The 21,647-nt window shown below is 43.9% G+C and overlaps 1 protein-coding gene across 9 annotated transcripts in view; it reads right to left on the bottom strand.

Annotated features, from left to right (window-relative positions):
• Positions 1-21,647, bottom strand: part of akap13 (A-kinase anchoring protein 13) — a 94,387-nt gene that overhangs the window by 71,323 nt on the left and 1,417 nt on the right. For all 9 annotated transcript variants that reach the window (XM_029668316.2, XM_065022638.1, XM_029668323.2 and 6 more), the window contains exon 2: positions 2,071-2,114. In XM_029668316.2, coding sequence (XP_029524176.2) covers positions 2,071-2,103 — 33 coding nt within the window. In that variant the 5' untranslated portion in view covers positions 2,104-2,114. The remainder of the gene's footprint in view (positions 1-2,070; positions 2,115-21,647) is intronic.

Below are 21,647 nucleotides of genomic sequence, written 5' to 3' on the forward strand. Positions count from 1 at the left end.
ACCCAGTTACAGGCCTCTAGAGCCAACTCATGCTACACACTAACAATAGGCCACGGAGATGGTTGAGATATCCCTAACTCACGCAGGCCTCCCATTCGCATCACCGAGATTGTCACACAGATAACATTGTCCATTGACTCCACTTATGAGCAGGGTTCTAGACCAACTTTTTCAGTTGATGGCACCGGCAGGATTTGGTGGGACCAATTTTCCCCGGCACTGAACCAGGATAATTTATGACTAGCCATCTTTTAAATTAGCATGCCCGGGAAACGGATGATGTCCGCAACATTTAAACGTTATCTTTCATTTGCGGAATGAGCAAGTAGCCTACAGCCTATAATAGCCTACCCTCCATATACAAATAATTACATTTGAATTAACTTAACAGTATCATATTCACTGTGATTGTTAGGAGAGAGAGAAAAAATAAAACATTTGCGCAATGACAAAAAAAAAATGGATATTCTAAATCCACAACGACCACATCAGAAGACCACTTTTGAGCTCTGGGAACAATCATCATAAGAAATTGGAGGGTGTAGTTGCCCTTTAGACTCAATTGCTCACCTAGTAAGAGACTGTTGTGTTTGGCTAGCTGTACTGTTCAATGTACAGCGTAGGTTACATGTGATGGCAACGTTTGCAAAACAAATGTCCCCCGCGATTGGTTCAAATCATCGGGTAGTCCTACTTTTTATTCAACATTTCATTGGGAAGGTTTTCTGGGAAAGCCTTTAGAAACATTCTTTCAAACAGAGTATGATGACTAAATTGCGCATCGCAAATATTCAACCAACTTTTTGAATACCTGGTTTGCATACCCATTGTTGCATACCCAACTTTTTGAATACCTGGTTTGCATACCCATTGTTGCATACCCATTGTTGCATACCCATTGTTGCATACCCATTGTTTTTAGAATAAATCTCGATAATAATACACTTTCAAAAAGATAATTGTGAAGCAGAAATGAACATGACCAGCTAAAAACATTGACTGGCACCCTAAAAACGGTGTCGCACTGCCAAGTCAAAGGGTCACAAAGTGCTTCGGTCACCGTTTTAAGGCCCACTTAGGAATTACTTTCAGTGCCTGACTTGGGCAGGAGCTTACCGGGAACTGAGTCCTGGCACCTCAAATGTTCTACTTCTTGAGTTCCTGCACCTCATATAGAATAATAGCTTAAACCTATTGTGGGGTTCCTGCACCTAAATATAAACAGTACCCAAAATGAGTACCGGCACCTATTTCAGTGCAAGTCAAGCACTGGTTACTTTACAGAGATGGGTCATATGTCACATTTCCCTCCCTGCCTGGATGCAGCAACATGTTTTGTCATAAAAAAAAAAAAAATTTAAAGAACAACTTAACAAAGTCAAAGCAAATCTTTAACTTATTTAACCCACACATTCGGTTCTAGGATATGAGCAGCAATACTAAACTATGTTTACAAAGCAGACTTGGTATCACTAAGACGATAGGGCGAGGACCTCGCCACCAGCACAGACACACACGGCCATTATGTATCCATGTTCAGATTGACCAGACGGTCTGGTTTAACACACAGGGTGAACATGGACAACCAGCTTTACCGGGAGGTACCGCCTGCATGTTTAAACAGAGTCTAACAGGTTTGCCACATAATCTAGTAACAGTGTTATGTCTCCAGCCCAGCCACCCTTGTGACACGTGGGCGCCTCATACCCCGTGTAAATCCAATGAAACATGCTCGAACCCAAACAAAGCACCAACATGCAATTATCCAGCACAGCCCTACAACCCACCCTCATCGTCACAGAGAACAGACAGGCCTCTATCTATCACTCACTCAACCCAATGTTATGTACACATACATCTTATGTACGATCTATCTATATAATGAATGCAATTCTCTCTTTTATTCTTAGGTTCCATTAATCCAAATATTTCAACAACACTATATAATTTACATGTCACCAAAATATAACTTTTAATTAGCAATAGAAAATAGCCATAATATGTTTTGATGCTTTGAATCCATTTCCTCAGATGCAGCAGACAGATTTGGGATTAAAGTGGAGTACTTACATATAGCGGAGCTTGCTGTGGATTTAGTTTCATGACACTGGACACTGTGGAGAGAGGAGAGAGACCATCAGCATTGCAGTAGTAAACCCAGAAGCAGAGGGCAGCATGAGGTAAGCAGCCATTATACAGCCTCACGCTACCACTTCTCTGTATCAGTCCACACAATCGGCCAACAGCCTGAGTCAGCCCACGGATGGTGGTTTGGCCTGCAGCAACACCAGGCTTGGGATCAGACGAGGCATTTAACAGACAAAAATCAGGCCTAATAACCATAATTAAGAGCACATTACAGTAACTTAGTTGCCTGGGCCTTTAATGGCCACCCTGTTTCTCCTTTTCTCTAAACTAAGGCGTCTAGCTGGTGGGTCGTTTCATATGATTCCGTTCACTTTCTGACTGCACCCCTTTTGATTCGAAACGAAGCCATCCATACATGTTTGGCCATCGTAGAAGTGGTCAGAAAGTTACTTTTTGAACCAAACTGCTAAAACATTCAGGAGATTGAGGTGCTCAAAGTTAGAGGTGCTCAAAGTTAGGCCATGTTGCATAAAACCCACCCCACCATTAGACACCATGTCTTCACCACTGAAAAAGATAAACGGTTGAGTCTGATACCAATGTGAAAGCTTACAAACAGGGTTGTTAAACTATTTTGATGATTTATTGAGAAGTGAAAAAAAAAATTGTTTTAATGAAACTTGTGTCATAATCTGAGGTGTTTGTGTTGTGCCTTCCATCGGTTGAGACACAGCATACTCTTGAATCCAAGATGGGTGTCGCGTATTGGCTGATAAATGGACTCAAATGTGAATAAACGTTCAAACTTTCAAATGGTACCACAAAGATGGTTGGAGGTCCACACATCAGAGAATGTTGACTTAAGTAGGAATATCCATTGTTTCTAAATCAAAACAGTCACTCCTCCACGGGAACCGTATTGAAATCACAGAAATATAGATAATAGAATAGACATCTCCTTTCAATTTGGCATTTGATGGTGGATGGACCAGCGGCCATCTTTCCGGTAGTAATTGGAAGTAAAACGTTTCAATTCAATTTATATTTCAAATCAAATCAAATGTATTTATATAGCCCTTCGTACATCAGCTGATATCTCAAAGTGCTGTACAGAAACCCAGCCTAACCATATTTCAATGGTGTACCAGCAAAATTGCAGTGGTCTGAAGACTTAAGACTGAAATGACACCTTGAACTCAAGAGTATGCTGCATCTCAACCGTTGGCGGTCACAACACAAACACCTCAGACGACGTAACATGGATGTCATATGGTGGGGTGGGTTTTATGCAAAATGGGTCCATTTTGAGGCTCTCTATCTCCTGAATGTTTTGTCATTCAGGTCCAAAAAGTCCCTTCCGGACCACTTCTACCACTCAGCAAATGAAAGGTTTCATCCCAATCAAAAAGGGTGCAGTCAGAAAGTAAATGAAATCATATGGAACGACCCTGCTTTCTTTCTCTGTGTAGAACGCTGCAGACTGAGAGAGAGACAATTCCTGAGGTTTGGGCTTTTGTTGTTGATGAATAAGGTCTAAATAGTTTAGTATTTTGTGTGCTGTTTTTATTGCCTGGCTACCCAGACTCCTTGCTCCGGCCAAACACTACGCCACGCCCACGGGCGTTAGTTTCTTCTCTGGCAATGAGTCTGGATCTTCGTCAGCACAAACAACTTCAAGGCTGGCACTCTCAGACTAAAGTACACTATATATACAAAAGTATGTGGACACCCATTCAATTAGTGGACTAAGCTATTTCAGCCACGCCCATTGCTGACAGGTGTACAAAATCAAGCACACCGCCATGCAATCTCCATAGATAAACATTGGCAGCTGATTGGCCTTACAGAAGAGCTGAGTGACTTTCAGTGTTGCACCGTCATAGGATAACAACTTTCCAACAAGTCAGTTTGTCACATTTCTACCCTGCTAGAGATGCCCCAGTCAACTGTAAGTGCTGTTATTGTGAAGTGGAATTGGTAGGCCACACAAGCTCACAGAACGGGACTGCAGGGTGCTGAAGCGCATACAAATCGTCTGTCCTCTGTAGCAACACTCACCACTGAGTTCCAAATTGCCTCTGGAAGCAACGTCAGCACAATAACTGTTCATCGGGAACTTCCTAAAATGGGTTTCCATGGCCGAGCAGCCGCACACAAGCCTAAGATCACCATGTGCAATGCCAAGTGTCGGCTGGAGTGGTGTAAAGCTCACCACCATTGGACTCTGGAGTAGTGGAAACGCGGCCTCTGGAGTGATGAATCACGCTTCACCCTCTGGCAGTCCGATGTACAAATCTGGGATTGGTAGAAGCCAGGAGAATGCTACTTGCCCCAATGCATATTGCCAACTGTAAAGTTTGGTAGAGGAGGAATAATGGGCTGGGGCTGTTTTTCATGGTTGGGCTAGGCCCCTTAGTTCCAGTGAAGGGAAATCTTAACGCTACAGCATACAATGACATTCTAGACAATTTTGTGCTTCCAACTTTGTGGCAACAGTTGTTTCAGCAAGACAATACCTCCGTGCACAAAGCAAGGTCCATACAGAAATGGCTTCTCGAGATCATTGTGGAAGAACTTGACTGGCCTGCTCAAAGCCCTGATCTCAACCCCATCAAGCACCTTTGGGATGAATTGGAACGCCGACTGCGAGCCAGGCCTAATTGCACAACATCAGTGCCGACCTCACTAATACCCTTGTGGCTGAATGGATGCAAGTCCTCGCAGCAATGTTCCAACATCTAGTGGAAAGCCTTCCCAGAAGAGTGAAGGCTGTTATAGCAGCAAAGGGGGGACCAACTCCATATTAATGCCCATGATTTTGGAATGAGATGTTCGATGAGCAGGTTTCCACATATTTTTGGTCATGTAGTGAATGTAGCGAACGACAGAGCAGCGAAAGAATTTAGTGTGAGTCGTCAGGCTACTGTTTTCATGGACTGGAGGTTTAAAACATGTCTGTGTAGATGTGGTGGAACTTCACTCTTTTGAGCAGGCGACTCCTTTGCCTAAGTTTCTTGTAAAATCTCAGATCCAAAATGATTGGCACCCTTGATAAAGATGACCAAACAAGACTATTAAATAAATGATACAACTACTGATCTATACTGTATGCTACAAAAATTTGATCAAAAATATACAATAATATACTTTTTTTCAATCATATAATATTGCTCAGTATTTGTATTATTTATTTTATAGTCTTTTTTTTGCTCGTCGTTATCATTGGTGCAAATAATTATGGGCTTTACTGAAGTGCGAAATGAAAACAAAATCATCACCATTAATCATGTAATACCCTGATCTAAAGTCAGCTGGTCTGTGTGATGTGGCTCTGTTCAAAACAGCAACAGGAAGTGTCTCCATTGAGAAGTGAACAGAGAGGCCTAACAGTCCTGGCTGGCACGAGCCCTGCCATTCATCCCAAACATGTCACTTTGCATTACAAGTAGAGTCTCATAGATATGAACAGGAAGACAGGCAGAGCAACTGTGCAGGGACACTGACCACAACAGACAATGTTGCACTACAGTGAGCAATGAAAATCTTCTAAGGAGAAAGTCACATTACTTTTCCAACTGCAATGCTTACTTCCTCTTTAACTTTATTTCCTCATGTACTGTGAACTCACTTTGAACTTGGACCAGTTATTATATTATCTTTGATCAATGCATAAAACCACACAAACACGCTTGAGGCTGCCTGCTTTTGTGTACAGAGTGACGCAGAAACACGCCTCACCACAGGTTTATGTTTTGAGAGAACAGAGCAGGCCGTGTTTTATTGTCACATACACCAGGTACGTGCAGTGAAATGTGTTTTACAAGCTCAGCCACAGTAGTATGGTGCCCATGGAGTAAATGAGGGTTACGTGCCTTACTCAATGGCCATTCGACCAATTTTTCACCTTGTCGGCTCGGGTATTCAAACCAGCAACCTTTCGTTTACTGGCCCAACGCTCGCCCCTGCCATGCTGGAGAATCTCACGAGAGCTGGCGAGCGTGATACCCACCTATAACAGGGCGTTGGGGTCTAACCAGCTCTACCCGGGCATTAAAACATCTCGGCACCACACACTAGGCCTTACACAGACTCCAACAACAACACTGAACTAGTCACAACTAACCTCTTTATTGTATCATTGGGGAAAATGTCCGCCCTTGTCAACCCATTACAGCATCCATTTCATCTGTGAAGCAACCGCTCAATGGGAGCCTAGAGCTGAGTAAATAGAAAACCCATCCTACTTATTGTTATCTTGTCCACCTTCTGTCTACTTAAGATGATAATCCACCCCCACTATTGTTTAGCAATCAGCTTCAAGTCACATTCTGCAGGGGGGAGTTTAAAGAGGCAATCTGATTATTGAGTCTCAAGTCACACGGTGTACCCATGTCCACCAACAAAATGAAAAGCGGATTTAAACAGACTTTAAACTGAATTGCAGTCTTGCAGGTGCCGGTCAGTCACATAGAGGGGCTCGCTAATCCTGCACTGTGAAGTCAAAGTTCCAGCTATAATTCCCTTCAACAACCACCAGCACAACTACACAGACTATAACTCTGCCCAACCCCCACTCTATAAGCCACTTCTGCAGCTCAAGCCCCAGCCCCACTCTGCTCTCATCAAAGCTCACATCCCAGTCCTAGCTTAACACCAACCACCCTGAGTCCCAGGCTCTGCCTCAGCCCCAGTTTCAGCCCCAGCTCTAGGCTCCAACTCCATCCCCAGCCTCAGCGCCAGGCCAACCCTCAGCCCCAGAAAGGAACCAGACAGCCTGGCCTGCTGCTGCTGGCCTCACACTAAGCAGGTGCTGGTTTAACATGTAACTTGGTCCAAATACATCATCCACCTACTGAGCAGTGAAGTGATCACCATCAGCGAGGAGCATCTCTATCTCTACCAGCAGCCAGGACCAGGCAGGGACAGAGGGTGGAAGGAAGGCAGAGTGGTGAACAGTGTACTGCTGAACATGGCTACAGAGGGGAGATTGAGAATGACGAAGGAAAAGAAACAGCAAAAAGAGGCAAAAAACCCCTCTAGGATGGGCCAGGAGAGCGACTGTAGCAGCGAACTGCAGAATCAGCATTACGGTTGCGGTTTTCCACACCATATCAATTTCTTAAGGCATTCACACAAAAAAGGGGTGGGGAGAGGGGGTTGTGTGCCTTGGCTAGCTCTCTGGCACCGCTGAAACTCGACCTGTACATTTGGTCAGCTCCAAAACCCCCACAAAAAACACTATTCTAATTAGGGAGAGGACAGGACAGAACAGGAAGTGGGGGTCCGGACAACAGGAAGCTCAGAGTCAGCTCAGCATCATGAATAAATCAGGAGGAGTGAGGGGGCATCCATCATGGGGCAGGTCCTGCTCTCTATTCCTGGATCAGTTTCTAGTTCTTTCCTCAGTAAATGGGCTACTGTTGGAGTCAGACATACAGACGGGATAGAGGGATAATCAACTGCCTCTAATTATACCCACTGATCTCACCCTGACGCTCTAAGCCCTCACAGCCAGACAGAGGGACGGACACACACAGCCCTATATACCGAATGACTGACTCCCACAAAGAGCTTGAACTCTGACCTATTAAGCATCTGGACATCCCCTGGCTGTCAAAAAGCTGTGAGGAAAGGAGATGCTAGCCAAGCGTGTCTTTCAAAATTTCACACTCTACATGCTTAGAAAAAAGGATTCCAACATGTTCTTTGGCTGTCCCCATAGGATAACCCTTTTTGGTTCCAGGTAGAACCCTTTTTGGTTTCAGGTAGAACCCTTTTGGGTTCCATGAAGAACCCTCTGAGAAAAGGGTTCTTCATGGAATGTAAAAGGGTTCTATCTGGAACCAAAAAAAAGTTATTTAAAGGGTTCTCCTATGAGGACAGCCGAAGAACCATATTAGGTTCTAGATGGCACCTTTTTTTTCTAAGAGTGTACCATGCAGAATATTTTTGCAAAAAATCCTGAAGTTAAAACTACGTCAAAATAGCACATACAGTATAGCTAGAACAAGAGAGTGATGATAGCAGCACGATTTCCACTGTATCAAGAAACACTGTAACATGTTTCACATTAGTCGTATGTCCCCTGATTAATCCTTAAAAACAGGCCAGGGTACCTATGGTGCATGACGGAGCACTGCCTGGGGATTATTCTACATATCTAGAAAAAGACCCATTATTAAGCAACAACATCCTGTGATCTTCAAAGGGAGAGAGGGGAGAGGGCCTGGCTGGGCAACTGGCTGCAATTTTTGCGCAATCGACCACAGAACACAGAAGCCTTTAGCCCAAGCAAACCAGTACTGTTTTCAATCAAAATGGCTGCTACATTTATGCAAGCAATGCTTTTGTCAACACAACAATTATGCTTGTACTTTTGGTTTTGCAGTCTCTCATCCCAAAAATTAGCGACGGCATTAAAAAAGGACCAGTGACTCGTTCTGCGCTCGAAAACATTTTAGCAAAAGGCTAGAGACTGCTTATTGGTGATAACGACGACAAGGAGTCTGACAAACCCCGACACAACTAACATTAACTCTGTGTTTGTGTACATCCTCGGGTTGTTGTCTCAGTCTGTGTGGATGAGAGGCGTGTGTGTGTGGAGTTGATTTGCTCTGCAACCACAGCCTCAGTGGCCCCATAAGAACTTTAGTTTGATGGACTGTGGTGGTGGTGGTGAACTGGATGGGTAATCAGCAAACAGAGGACACATACCTCAGTGTGGTAGAAAGAATAGCTGGTCCGCAACAAGAACTAGGTCAGTGAGTTTAACTTCATTCAGCTATCTGCTGAAATACAAAGCAGCAACACGGACTGTTTGGGCAGGTTGCAAAGTCTGTCAGGTTAGAAACCTAAAAGCAGAGTGTTCCACTAAACAAAAATGGAGAGCTATGGTCAATCCCAGAATGTGTGGAGAACTGTGAGTTCAGCAGCTAAGGCCAGAGCCAAACACCCATTTGTTTAGTCTGGGTAAATTCGTCAAAAAACACTCTTCAGCTCTACCTCGGCTCCCTGGTCTCTGTTAGGGGGGAATTAACTGCACTTAAACTGTCTCCTCTTAATAAAATCATAAAGCACAACAGTTCTGGCGCACTACTAACATACCGCAAATCAAAGGCGAGGGAGGACCCTAGTAGTAGGTCTAGGGAGAAGAGACAGCATTAATGTAGTGTAGTTTCAGCCTAGGTAAGCCAATTCCCTGTTGCACCACACAGTTACCAGGGAAGGATATTATTGTGTGGATGTGGATGATGCTAAGACTGCACCATGAATGACATGAAGCCTGAAATAGGATAAGGTGATTACGGATTAGCTGGCTACTTGCTAACCCATTCATTACATTACATTTGATTAGCTGTAACCCTCCGTCATCTGCACACGTAGTAATTATATGAAAAGCATGTCAGCTATGAGGTATCCTGGTGTCAGAGCACGGCTGGAGCCCTCTCAGGCTGTTATAGACTCCGTCAGGTGGAGACTTATATGTCCATGCCTCCGTCATGGTGGATATGACTCTCCGGGTGGAGACTCTCAGGCTGTTATATGTCCATGCCTCCGTCATGGTGGAGACTCTCAGGCTGTTATATGTCCATGCCTCCGTCATGGTGGAGACTCTCAGGCTGTTATATGTCCATGCCTCCGTCATGGTGGAGACTCTCAGGCTGTTATATGTCCATGCCTCCGTCATGGTGGAGACTCTCAGGCTGTTATATGTCCATGCCTCCGTCATGGTGGAGACTCTCAGGCTGTTATATGTGCATGCCTCCGTCATGCTCTCAGGCGCCTCCCGTCATGATGGAGACTCTCAGGCTGTTATATGTCCATGCCTCCGTCATGGTGGAGACTCTCAGGCTGTTATATGTGCATGCCTCCGTCATGGTGGAGGAATGCGTGAACAATCTGAGCTACAGGGGCTGATGCTCATTCACAAGGGCCTGCAGAAATAGTCTGGATGTCAATGTGTGTGTGTGTGTGTGTGTGTGTGTGTGTGTGTGTGTGTGTGTGGCTACAGAGCTGACTCAGAGGGATAACAGTACATGGAGGGCTGGATCGCGTACACACACACCCCTTGTGGCACCAACAGGATGTAGCATGTGGGACAGTCTCTAGGGGACTTCCCCCTGGAACATGAGAAAGCCTTTGTACTGTGGGCCAGTCAGGCCCTCTGAGAGGTCAGGGGTCATGTGCAGCTAAGGTCATCCCCCGAAGGCAGATAGATAGCAGCATTACACAACTGGTTACGTAGCTTATACCAATATGCAGGAAAACAGGCATGACAAAGGATATGGGCTATTTGTGTTTTTCTTAATCAAATCCTGGATGTGTCTCTATGAACAAGCAGTCATGCGGTAGGAACACACCATTCAGTTACGTAATGGTTACATTAAGGAACCATTCACTAGGGAAATAACAGCTTAACTGAACACCTTCAAAGCTCTCCAGCTTATCTACTCTACCATGACAGGTTTCCAATTTTGGCAAATAATGTTTCATGCATTCAATACCTTTTTTTATCTATTACACTTGTTTACCATCGACTGTGGGATTCACAGTCTACTTAATGTCATGCTAGCGTCTGTCTGTCACTCAAAGAGATATTGAAGCGGCCAACAGTTCATGTAAACTTTCATGTTCAGGAAAGTAGACTCCATAGCCTTACCTGATACCACTGGCGCCACTGTGACCCAGGTAATAGCAAGGTCATCTTTCTACCACACACACACCAAATAACAGACAGACAGACCATGTATTCTACAGCGGCACTTGCGTTGCTGCAAGCAGAATGCAAACGGCGCCGGGCTGAAAAATGACGGCAAACATCTGGGATATTCTCTTAACAGCTGATCAGAGACTTAAAATCGTCTCTTTTCTACCGTATAGATCTTAAATGTGTATTCTGTGGTCCTGTTAATGATAGAGCAAGTTACATATGTTTTACACATTTGTAATAAAACAGTTATTCTCATGTTCATTCACCTGTGACCTGCTAATTGCAAATGTAAATTAAATCCATTCGTCTACTTTTCTGGATGAAGGGAAAATTGTTTGAGGTGCATATATCCATTTTGTCAGGTTATTGTTTATGCTAACTACCCATTGGGCACAGACGTCATATCAACCTCTAGTTTTTATTTACATTTGGTTCAGCTAACGTGAATTCAACGTGAAATTAACAAAACGTTTCACCATGTTATTGGATTTAGGTTCAAAGTTGGGTGAAAAAAACCACCAAATTCCTTTACGTTGATGACTTTTTGCACATCCAATCCATTTTCCACATTGATTCAACGTCATTAGATCGATTTTTTTTTTTATTACGTGGAAAAAACGTTTGGTGCAACCAGTTTTTGCCCAGTGGGTAGCTAGCTTCGTTAATGTTAGTTGTCACTCAGGGGATGCCAGCGTCAAACTATGTAGAGACGCCCATGACCACTGAGAGGAAGAGCCGAGTATCTCTGACGACCAACCTTTTTAAGGCTACGCGCAAGCGCAAACTATGAAATCACTCAATTAAATGAATGTAGGAGTCAGGAATGTGCGTGTGCAACAACTATTTTTATGCATTTCAGTGAAGGGGAATTTAGGTACTGCATACAGCAATCAGCAATGTTGCCCCTCCTGAGGTTTTGATGCAGTTTTAGCAAATATGGGGATTTTGAGCATACCGACCACCAGACACTTTGAGGTAAAAACAATTTAACATTTATATATCATTTTCTTTTTTATTTGGCTTTTCATAACAGCTATTTTGATTAAATTATGACAAGACAGAGACTGCATGTCACCAAAGTTTCCTCAAATCTTTTGGAGGACTGAGCAAATTTCAGGTTTGCCCGGGCGCAAACATGATTATTGTTCAAATGTGTTTACTGTGAACACTGAGGCTGTACCCATTTTAAGTTACAGTTTTATACACCTCCTGAGGATCTAACTCTTTTTTTCAAATTTCGCCTAAAATGACATACCCAAATCTAACTGGGTAGCCTAGTGGTTAGAGCATTGGACTAGTAACCGAAAGGTTGCAAGCTCAAATCCCCGAGCTGACAAGGTACAAAATCTGTCGTTCTGCCCCTGAACAGGCAGTTAACCCACTGTTCCTAGGCCGTCATTGAAAATAAGAATTTGTTCTTAACTGACTTGCCTAGTAAAATAAAGGTAAAATAAAAATAAAAATAAATAACTGCCTGTATGTAGCTCAGGACCTGAAGCAAGAATATGGCAGCAGTGTATGTGCAAAGTTTTAGACTGATTCAATGAACCATTGCATTTCTGTTCAAAATGTTGTCTCAAGACTGCCCAAATGTGCCTAATTGGTTTATTAATACATTTTCAAGTTCATAACTGTGCACTCTCCTCAAACAATAGCATGGTATTCTTTCACTGTAATAGCTACTGAAAATTGGACAGTGCAGTTAGATGAACAACAATTTAAGCTTTCTGCCCATATCAGATTTGTCTATGTTCTGGGAAATGTTCTTGTTACTTACAATCTCATGCTAATCACATTAGGGGGGGGGGGCGATCCCGTAGAGGTCAAAAGTGGCCAAGTAGGCTGCTGTGACTATTTCATCATCATGTAGGACTACCAGGGTGGACTAAAATAAAATAAACTATGGAGATAAATGCATCCCATAACATTTTAACATGGAAATAGCTGTTCTGTCAGAGGCAGCAAATGTGTGGTGTTCAATGTAGGCCAACATCCCATAAGACATTCAAAAAAAGCTCTTTACCTAACTCGCTTTTCAAAGATGACTAGAAATACACACATTTTGTGCTCTTGCGGGAAGCAACCACTCCCTAATTGTTGACTAGAAACGAACCATAACTGGGATAATAATTCACTAACTAGCAAAGAAAATGAACAAATGTGCACAGGTGGGTAGATGCAGCTCTGGTTTTGATATCAAAACATGCGCATCTATTTGCGACCACTAATGCTTAAAAATCAGAGTATGTGACGAGGATCGGAGCTTCCAGCGAGATTCCCGAAGGCTGATGCGTCGGCCTTCTCGCCCACTCCAATATAAATATCTTCAGCGAGAAACTGATAGAACACACAGGTGCTAAATCAAGGTGACTTACAAAGATGAGGAGGACCAAGAGCAAGAGAGGGAGTGCAGTGATGTAGAGTCCACAACTAAAGAATCATTGTGGAATCTGAAAAGACACCTATCCCCAAAGCATGATGGTGTACTTACTGCATGCACATGCTAAAAGAAAGGAACGAGGTGGGTAGATAACTAAGTGTGTCATTGTTGCAAAGTTTTTAGTTTCCTTCATGTTTATTATATTATCTATACAATAAGCCATAATTGATTTTGGCCCAATAGACCTGGCATCTTCCAACATTCAAGGAGCTTTCCGTTTTGATTGGGTTATTTTGCCTAAAAACCTTAAGGCCGACGTATAGAAGAAATAACAACTCTGCATCCCTGCCCAGCCTGGCAAGAGTGGCCAAAAGGGTGTTTAGCATCCCCAGTGGCTCTGCAGGTGTGGAGAGGATATTCTCTACTGCTGACCTGCTCTCCAGGCACCATCGCATGAGCCTGAAGCTACACACTCTGGCCAAACACATCTTTCTAAAAAAACAAGTATTCAAAGGCACTGTATAGTGAGCCTAATAATGATTTTTGTTTTTGTTTAATTCTAATTATAAACTGGGTGGTTCGAGCCCTGAATGCTGATTGGCTGACAGCCATGGTATATCAGACTATATACCACGGGTATGACAAAACATTTATTTGTACTGCTCTAATCACATTGGTAGTCAGTTTATAATAGCAATAAGGCACCTTGGGGGTTTGTGGTATATGGCCAACATACCACAGCTAAGGGCTGGGCACTCCGCTTCGCATTGTGCACAAGAATAACCCTTAGCCATGGTATATTGGACATATACCACACCCCCTCGTGCCTTACTGCTTAAGTAAGTCACAGCCTATGTGCACAATTTATAGACTATAATGATTTAATACAACAAAATGTTGTTGAAATGCTGAGCGCTTAATGTCCCTGACTCCCTACCAGCCTAGTGTGTCGCACTCGTCAGTGTATTTCACAATGCATTTCTTTGTAGGCTATAGCATTGAAATAATATAGTCTAAAAGCTTGTAGTTCCTTCTTAGGCTCCCTGTCTGTCTCCTGACCTATTTAGATAGTTAATATGCTGTTTAATATAACATATAACCAATTTGAAATGATGAGTGCTTATTACATGCACCTTTTCAAGTTTATTAAAATACATTTCATTCAAATCGTGTGGTTTGGTTTCAATGCTTCAAAACCAAATGGTAGGTCCAGTTAGAAACAAAAAAAGATGGGTGTTGGTTCAATTGTTATTTGAATTCATTTTAATCTCAATTTGGAGCGTCAGTTTTCTTTCCTGTGAGCGTGGAGTGGTTTTTAGTGGAGCCATTGGCCTGAGCATTTGCGCAAACACCGCTTGAGCGAGATTTCTGATCACTCAACTCTGCTCACATACTCCACTATAAACACAGTCCAGTTCAAAGTGAATGGCACAGATCCATATATGGCAACGGCTATTTGCATAAAGGCCTACTGCCACTCTGATTGGTTATGGCACACCGGTCTGTGTAGAGTACGGGCCTGAGTCCTGCCTGTCAATGAATCCTACTCCAATGAATCCTACTCCAATCCTACTCCAAAAAGAATCCTACTTCAATGCGCTTTGCCTACAAGAAAATCTCACGCACAGTTAGTTTTGCATACTAAGCCTTGAATAATTCATTTTGTTTCGGAATGTTTCATTGAAAGTGGCTAATATTGCGTTGATTCGAGCACAATTCCCACAGTATAGCGAAACGTTGATGGTGTTAACTAAAGGGGAAAACTTTAGAAAATTGGGTGAAGTTCAATCTCGGCACGGGTTGATATTTCTTCTGTGTGGCAGTCCGCAGCTTAGAGGGAACATTGCACTTCACTTATCATGGAGCTCAACCAATCAGCTGTCTCACTGTTGAAGTCTTCATGCCGACAGACAAAAGCAGCTTGGACATTATAACTGACTGTTTGGAGATCCCTGCTGCAAGTCAATCCCCGGGATTTCTAATTGGAGCCCCAGTCATTCCTGAGATTTAGGGAACTGAACTGCTGGCAAAATCAGAAGGGAATATATTATGGCTACAGCTGGGTTGGGATTATGATGTAGAAAGGCCAAGAGTGGTTTCAGATACATTAAATGTCTTCAGAATTACCCAACAACTGGTGATTCATCTCGCTGCGCTGTGAGTGCATTTTGTAAAACAATAGTGTCTAATCAGTCCTCACATCAATAGCCCCATAAAAACACTAAACAGCCTGTTACCACGGAGATAAGTGTCGAGCAGAAATAGCCCCACGCTCGCTGTGTTTAAATCTGTCTAAATCTGTCTAAACAAGCCTTCTCAGTTTGGGGTGAGGGACTGTGTGTGACTGTGTGTGTTCTGATGGGGGTGGGGTACAGGCATGTGTTCAGGTCAGGAGGGTGGAGGAGGGTGGTATGATCGAGTGGAAGTTTAACCAGAGGCCCGGTTAATGCTCCCCTCAACGCCTCACCTCATCTCTAAAGAGTCATGTTTATATGGCGGCCATTCAGTGTAAAAAATAAAAAACTATTTTAGTTTATAACGTGCTGAAAAAATAAACGGAGACATCTTTTGAAGTAAACCTTCTTAAAAAGGTTTGGCATTTGAGTGGCTCCTCTGAACCAGTGAAGGGTTCTGGTGGAATGCATACCAAGGATGGAGAACACTCAAGAGCAGACGGAGTATTTAAGGGGCCTGATAACAGCTTGGCACTGAAGATGGCGGTGCCCAAATACAGAGATTGCTAAGAGCCTGTTGAGAGGTTTTCATGCATGTGAGGAGCACTAAAGAAAGCGAGACTCTGGGGAAGCTAGAGGAGGTGGGGGGAGTTAAGACCAGAATCTGCCCCTGATTTAAACAGTTTAAACCATCCAAAACGTAGCTCTCCTGCTGTAACAGGTTGTCCTCAAGGCAGGATCGAGGAGCAATAGAGGTTTGCTATTGGATGAGAGGATCAGCCTGCCTGTGCCCTGCTTTAATAGATATCAGGATATGTACCACAACATTTTACCTGGCCTCCACCGATACAGCTGTGACCGACAAGCAGAGCCCGAACAACTCACAGACCCAGAGGGGGGCGTCCAGGTTTCCACAACTTGTTTTAATGAGCAGTTATGTGAAGCTGACACAGCCTTTCTCTGCAGTCTGAACAAAACAAACCCCCATCAGGAGACTCCCTCCACAGCAAGGAATCAAACGTTTGTGGATGAGAGAATTTAGGACACGAGGGAGAGACACATTTTTCCCTGAAACTAAACTTCCAGGCTTTAACTTGAGCCTTGCTCTTAGCAACCATTCTGCTCCGATAAACACAGAGGAAAACCGCGTCCCAAGAGCGGTACATTCAGCCAAGCAGGAAGACAGGCCTATTGAGAAGAAGTAGTGAACTAAATCAGAATATGGCCTGTTGTTTGTGAAAAACAAAGCTCTTCATTCGCATAGTTGTAAAATCTCAAATACCTTGTTAAAAAGTACCTGTCCGGTCAAAGTGCGGTAAACAACGTCATAACTTCATTATCACTTTCTACAACGGAATGACATTTTGCTAGATCATTTCTCAGGAAAGGCTGCTCTCCACCAGGATGTGAATAACCACTGTTTGTAGCAGGAGAAAGGATCCCTCAGCTCCATCCACCAGAACTATGACAGTAACACCATCACACCACAACAACCAGATATTAGGGAACCACATCAATGTGCACAGCGGACCGACCCGGAGTGTGAGTAGTGAGGGTTTAGAGACAGGGCTTAGTGCAGTATTGTCTGTAAACAAACCCAGTCTGATAACACAATGACACTCCTCCCGGTCAGTCCCAGGCAGCTAGGCCGCTCCATAGGCAACACTCTGGCAGAAAGACAGAGAGCTACAGCTCATTCACAGACAGACAGAGAAGCACAGACATGCAGGCAGGGGCCCGGATTGACAATCCCCATCCACCTCTCTACACTGACTGTCATCAGTCTGAGGTGAAAAATAAAACACTGGTATCAGAATAAAAAAGCTTCTAGTAACTGATACAAGTGTCAGCCAGCCATAACATGGTGCCCCAAACTGAGCCCTAGCTGCCTGTCTGCCTGCCTTCTTAATGTGGCTTAATGAGATGTGGGAACGAGAGGCTAAAGAAAGAAAGATGTTCTATTACAGGTCAATGTTCTATTACAGGTCCTGAGACCATAATACCTGAAGGCCGGGGTAGAGGGCAGTCTTACATCTTTAACGAGAGGAGAGGATGTTTTATCACCTGCTGCTGGTTCGTCTTATCACACCAGCCTATCAGGCCCTGAAAAGGCCTATTGTACAAACCTGCCACGGTATTTACACTGCGTCTTCTTTACTAGTTAACCAAGGCTTAATAAACATCCATTTATAGTCCACATCAGTAGTTAACTCCAATGTGGTTCACAGGATGTACAAAGGTCATGAATGATGAATGATTTGACTTCCCAGAAGGACATGACTAAACTCTCCAAACTCCTGATATGAGACTATGATGCGCAGTGGACCATGAAATAGTGCTAATTAAAAGTAATTATCAACACATAGCTATTTCCTGCGAGGAGAGTAATCTGAAATCTCTTACTAAGCCCATGCCCATGCCCAAACGCTAAATATGGCCTCTGCTCTAATGGACATACCCAAATCAATTCAAATATTTATACTGTAAAAATATGAAATTGTGTTGCTGCGGATTAAGTACAAAGTGGGTGTAGTGAATTCATATTATACCAAATAAAAAAGACAACAAAAAAAACTGCTCTTTACTGACCTAACCTTTAAGAAAAATAGAAACATGAGTGTTATTACTGATAACACAACAGAAATGGTCCTGTCTATGGGGTTCACTGCACACTGGCTACAAAAGGGACACCGTTAACTAATAGCAACAATCCCTTTCAACATGACTTTATTTTCTCTCAAATATAATCATGACCTATGATTACAATAGGACTAAGTAGTTTCGTGTTAGCTACAGAGATCCCCCCCACCCCCACCACAGTGCATGACAAAGGCAGATAGAGGCTGAGCAGGTGGAGGTGAAGGCTACAGTAATGATGTGGACCTGGAAAGGACAGGCCCAGCTTGCACACTGCTGCTCTCCTCACACGCAGGCACATCATCATTAAAAGTGCAGATGTGGGATCAACTCATACAAGGGATGACAAGTTGGAAAGGAGGACGAAGAGCCTTTCCTCTCAGGGTTTACTAAAGGTCACTAAATTTCATGGCAAGGTTCTGCTTTGACAGTATCTTTGCACTTTAAAACTCTGGCCACTGGCAGGTCAGAGTGAGTGATGTTCATGACTTGTTTTCCATCCATTTTCACAAAAACCTCAACGAAAATGACTGTATTTGACATACACATATCGAACGCAGACTTAACTTCCCCATTAAACAAGCAAACAAAAAAAGGAACCAGGCAGTGAAGCCAGGCAGTGTTTAAAGCAGGCGCGGACTCCAAAGGAACCTGTGTGATTGTTTAAAGCAGGCGCTGACTCCAAAGGAACCTGTGTGATTGTTTAAAGCAGGCGCTGACTCCAAAGGAACCTGTGTGAGTGTTTGAAGCAGGCGCTGACTCCAAAGGAACCTGTGTGATTGTTTGAAGCAGGCGCGGACTCCAAAGGAACCTGTGTGATTGTTTGAAGCAGGCACGGACTCCAAAGGAACCTGTGTGAGTGTTTGAAGCAGGCGCGGACTCCAAAGGAACCTGTGTGATTGTTTGAAGCAGGCGCGGACTCCAGAGGAACCTGTGTGAGTGTTTGAAGCAGGCGCGGACTCCAGAAGGAACCTGTGTGATTGTTTGAAGCAGGCGCGGACTCCAGAGGAACCTGTGTGAGTGTTTGAAGCAGGCGCGGACTCCAGAGGAACCTGTGTGAGTGTTTGAAGCAGGCGTGGACTCCAGAAGGACCTGTGTGAGTGTTTGAAGCAGGCGCGGACTCCAGAGGAACCTGTGTGAGTGTTTGAAGCAGGCGCGGACTCCAGAAGGACCTGTGTGAGTGTTTGAAGCAGGCGCGGACTCCAGAAGGACCTGTGTGAGTGTTTGAAGCAGGCGCGGACTCCAGAAGGACCTGTGTGAGTGTTTGAAGCAGGCACGGACTCCAGAAGGACCTGTGTGAGTGTTTGAAGCAGGCGCGGACTCCAGAGGAACCTGTGTGAGTGTTTGAAGCAGGCCCGGACTCCAGAGGAACCTGTGTGAGTGTTTGAAGCAGGCGCGGACTCCAGAGGAACCTGTGTGAGTGTTTGAAGCAGGCGCGGACTCCAGAGGAACCTGTGTGAGTGTTTGGCCGACCAGGCCGCACTATACTCTGTTTACAGAAGGGATAAATATGTTGATGGTGATGAGGGGGAGATAAATGCTGTGATGTCACAGGGGAGAGGGGGAGAGCAGGCCAGCCACAGGCAGGTGTGTCAACAGCACTGGAGTGCCTGGGACATGTGCTGTTGGTGGCCTTCTCTGGAGCAGACATGGCTTGGTTAACACCTGCTCCCTTCTGAACAGTTGAGGGCACTTCTGTAAACCCAGCTGTAGTTAGAATGCTACAAAGGAAAGATTGATACGGAGGATCTGGACAGAGTTATTCATGTTTATTATGATGATACTGTAGTAATCGAGCAGATCCCGGAAGTGCAGAGTTTAATTCGACGCAGCAAAATGTCAGAGGTAGACCTCGAGCCTCTATCTGTTTGCAATCAATGTCCTCCACTAGAACACATGGTACAATCCAAGTGAGACACTGACTCAACACAAAAAAAGGCTAATTTGGTTAGCTAAATCCATACTTGACTCAGTGCTATGAATAGATCTGTTGCCATCATGTTTTCAACACTATCCAACACAGCTTCCATCTGAAGTACTGTCCTTCTATTGTCCTGTCCTTTGTCGGAGGAAATGTGCACTGCGATTGAGGGCGCAACCTTTCACAAGGGGCAGTTAGCACTAAGACAGGCATGCCTCGTATCACACCGAGACAGTTGGGCACTGGAAAACCACTTCTGAAGTCGGAGAGCAGCTTAAAACCGGAAAAGCAGGAATGATTGGAATTGTGACCATGCTTACAAAGCAGCAAAACCACAGGCATATAATGGGAGTGAAGAGAAAACAAATCACTGGGCAGGGAAGACAGCATAGGCCACTGAGCTCTGCGCTCAAAACATGACTTCCCTGTGAAACAGCCCAACAGCCACACGAACTGATGAAAGTTTATTAAGATTGAACAACTGAAATATACATAACTATCCCCAGAGGTGTTGATGATTCAGAAGCGTGGTATGGTCTCCCTCTGTGTCACTGGTCCCCTCTCTACCAGGTAACCCAGTTGGTGCGTCATGGGTGTTAGTCAGAAAGGCCTGTGGGGCCCAGTACTATGTTCATAGAGGTCTTTAATGTTGCCTTACCACATTGAAAATGGAGGAAACTCAGGCAGCGAACGCATTCTCCAATCATCCATTACATGCAAAGACCTCCCATGGATTTGATTTGTGTCCTGTATGTCCTCTGGACAGCCCGAGGACACCTACTATTCTACTGCTGCTGACAAGATGCCAGTACGCCATTTCCTTTAGCAGCTCAGTCCTTAAAATCACACGTCAATAAGAAAAAGGTCATATTTTGATCAGTGAGTGATACAATTGGCGAGAAAACAAGACATATGGCTAAAACTCAGACAGGATAATTCCCTATTCCCCAATGTTACCCCAATGTTACCCAAATGAAAGAACTTTCAGGTCAATCTGTGCAGGCCCTGTGGTCCGTGAGGAACCACTCTCATAAGGATTTGAAATTCCAACCCAGGCAGTAAGTGGCAGATGGACCCACTTAAGTTTCATTAAACAGAGTATTCCACTGTAAGGAATGTCAGCCACCACTTTCTCCTGTTTGACAGTTCTATTTGCAGAGCTGCAAAACACACGTAGACCTTTCCTGCAGTCAAATGACTAGTGGCCTCATGGGTGGAACATTATTCATATCTAGCATAGTTTCATCATTAATAAACATTTCAAAACATGTAACAGACAAAAAATCTGGTGTTTCTATGGCAAATAGTTTTGTTATATTTCAGTCTTCTGTGATGTGTATAAAGTGTAATATTGGGATGCAAACTCAACAATACATTTCAACTCCATATCTGACATGGTACAGGTGTCTCCTTTTTTAAAAGCCCACAACCATGTGTATGAGGTGTACACTTTTGTTTCAAAACCAAGAAACACTCTGTGACCCTGATTTAGTGTTTCACAAGAACGGCTGCATTGCTTTGAGCTTCATACACAAGACACACTATTTACAGGATGCAGTGCAGCGATTGGTTTTAGGACTATTATCAAAGTACTCTATCAGTCTTTATGAACCACTATGACCAAGTCCTACACGAAAACATGCATGATAGCTTACAGACAATTAGCCAAACCCTTAGGACAATACCTTAGCGCAAATGAGCCAGATATAGAGCCTTGAGGGGGAAACAGAAAACATG

Source organism: Oncorhynchus nerka, linkage group LG9a (assembly GCF_034236695.1).
Source record: "Oncorhynchus nerka isolate Pitt River linkage group LG9a, Oner_Uvic_2.0, whole genome shotgun sequence".
In the NCBI taxonomy this organism is placed as follows: Eukaryota; Metazoa; Chordata; class Actinopteri; order Salmoniformes; family Salmonidae; genus Oncorhynchus; species Oncorhynchus nerka.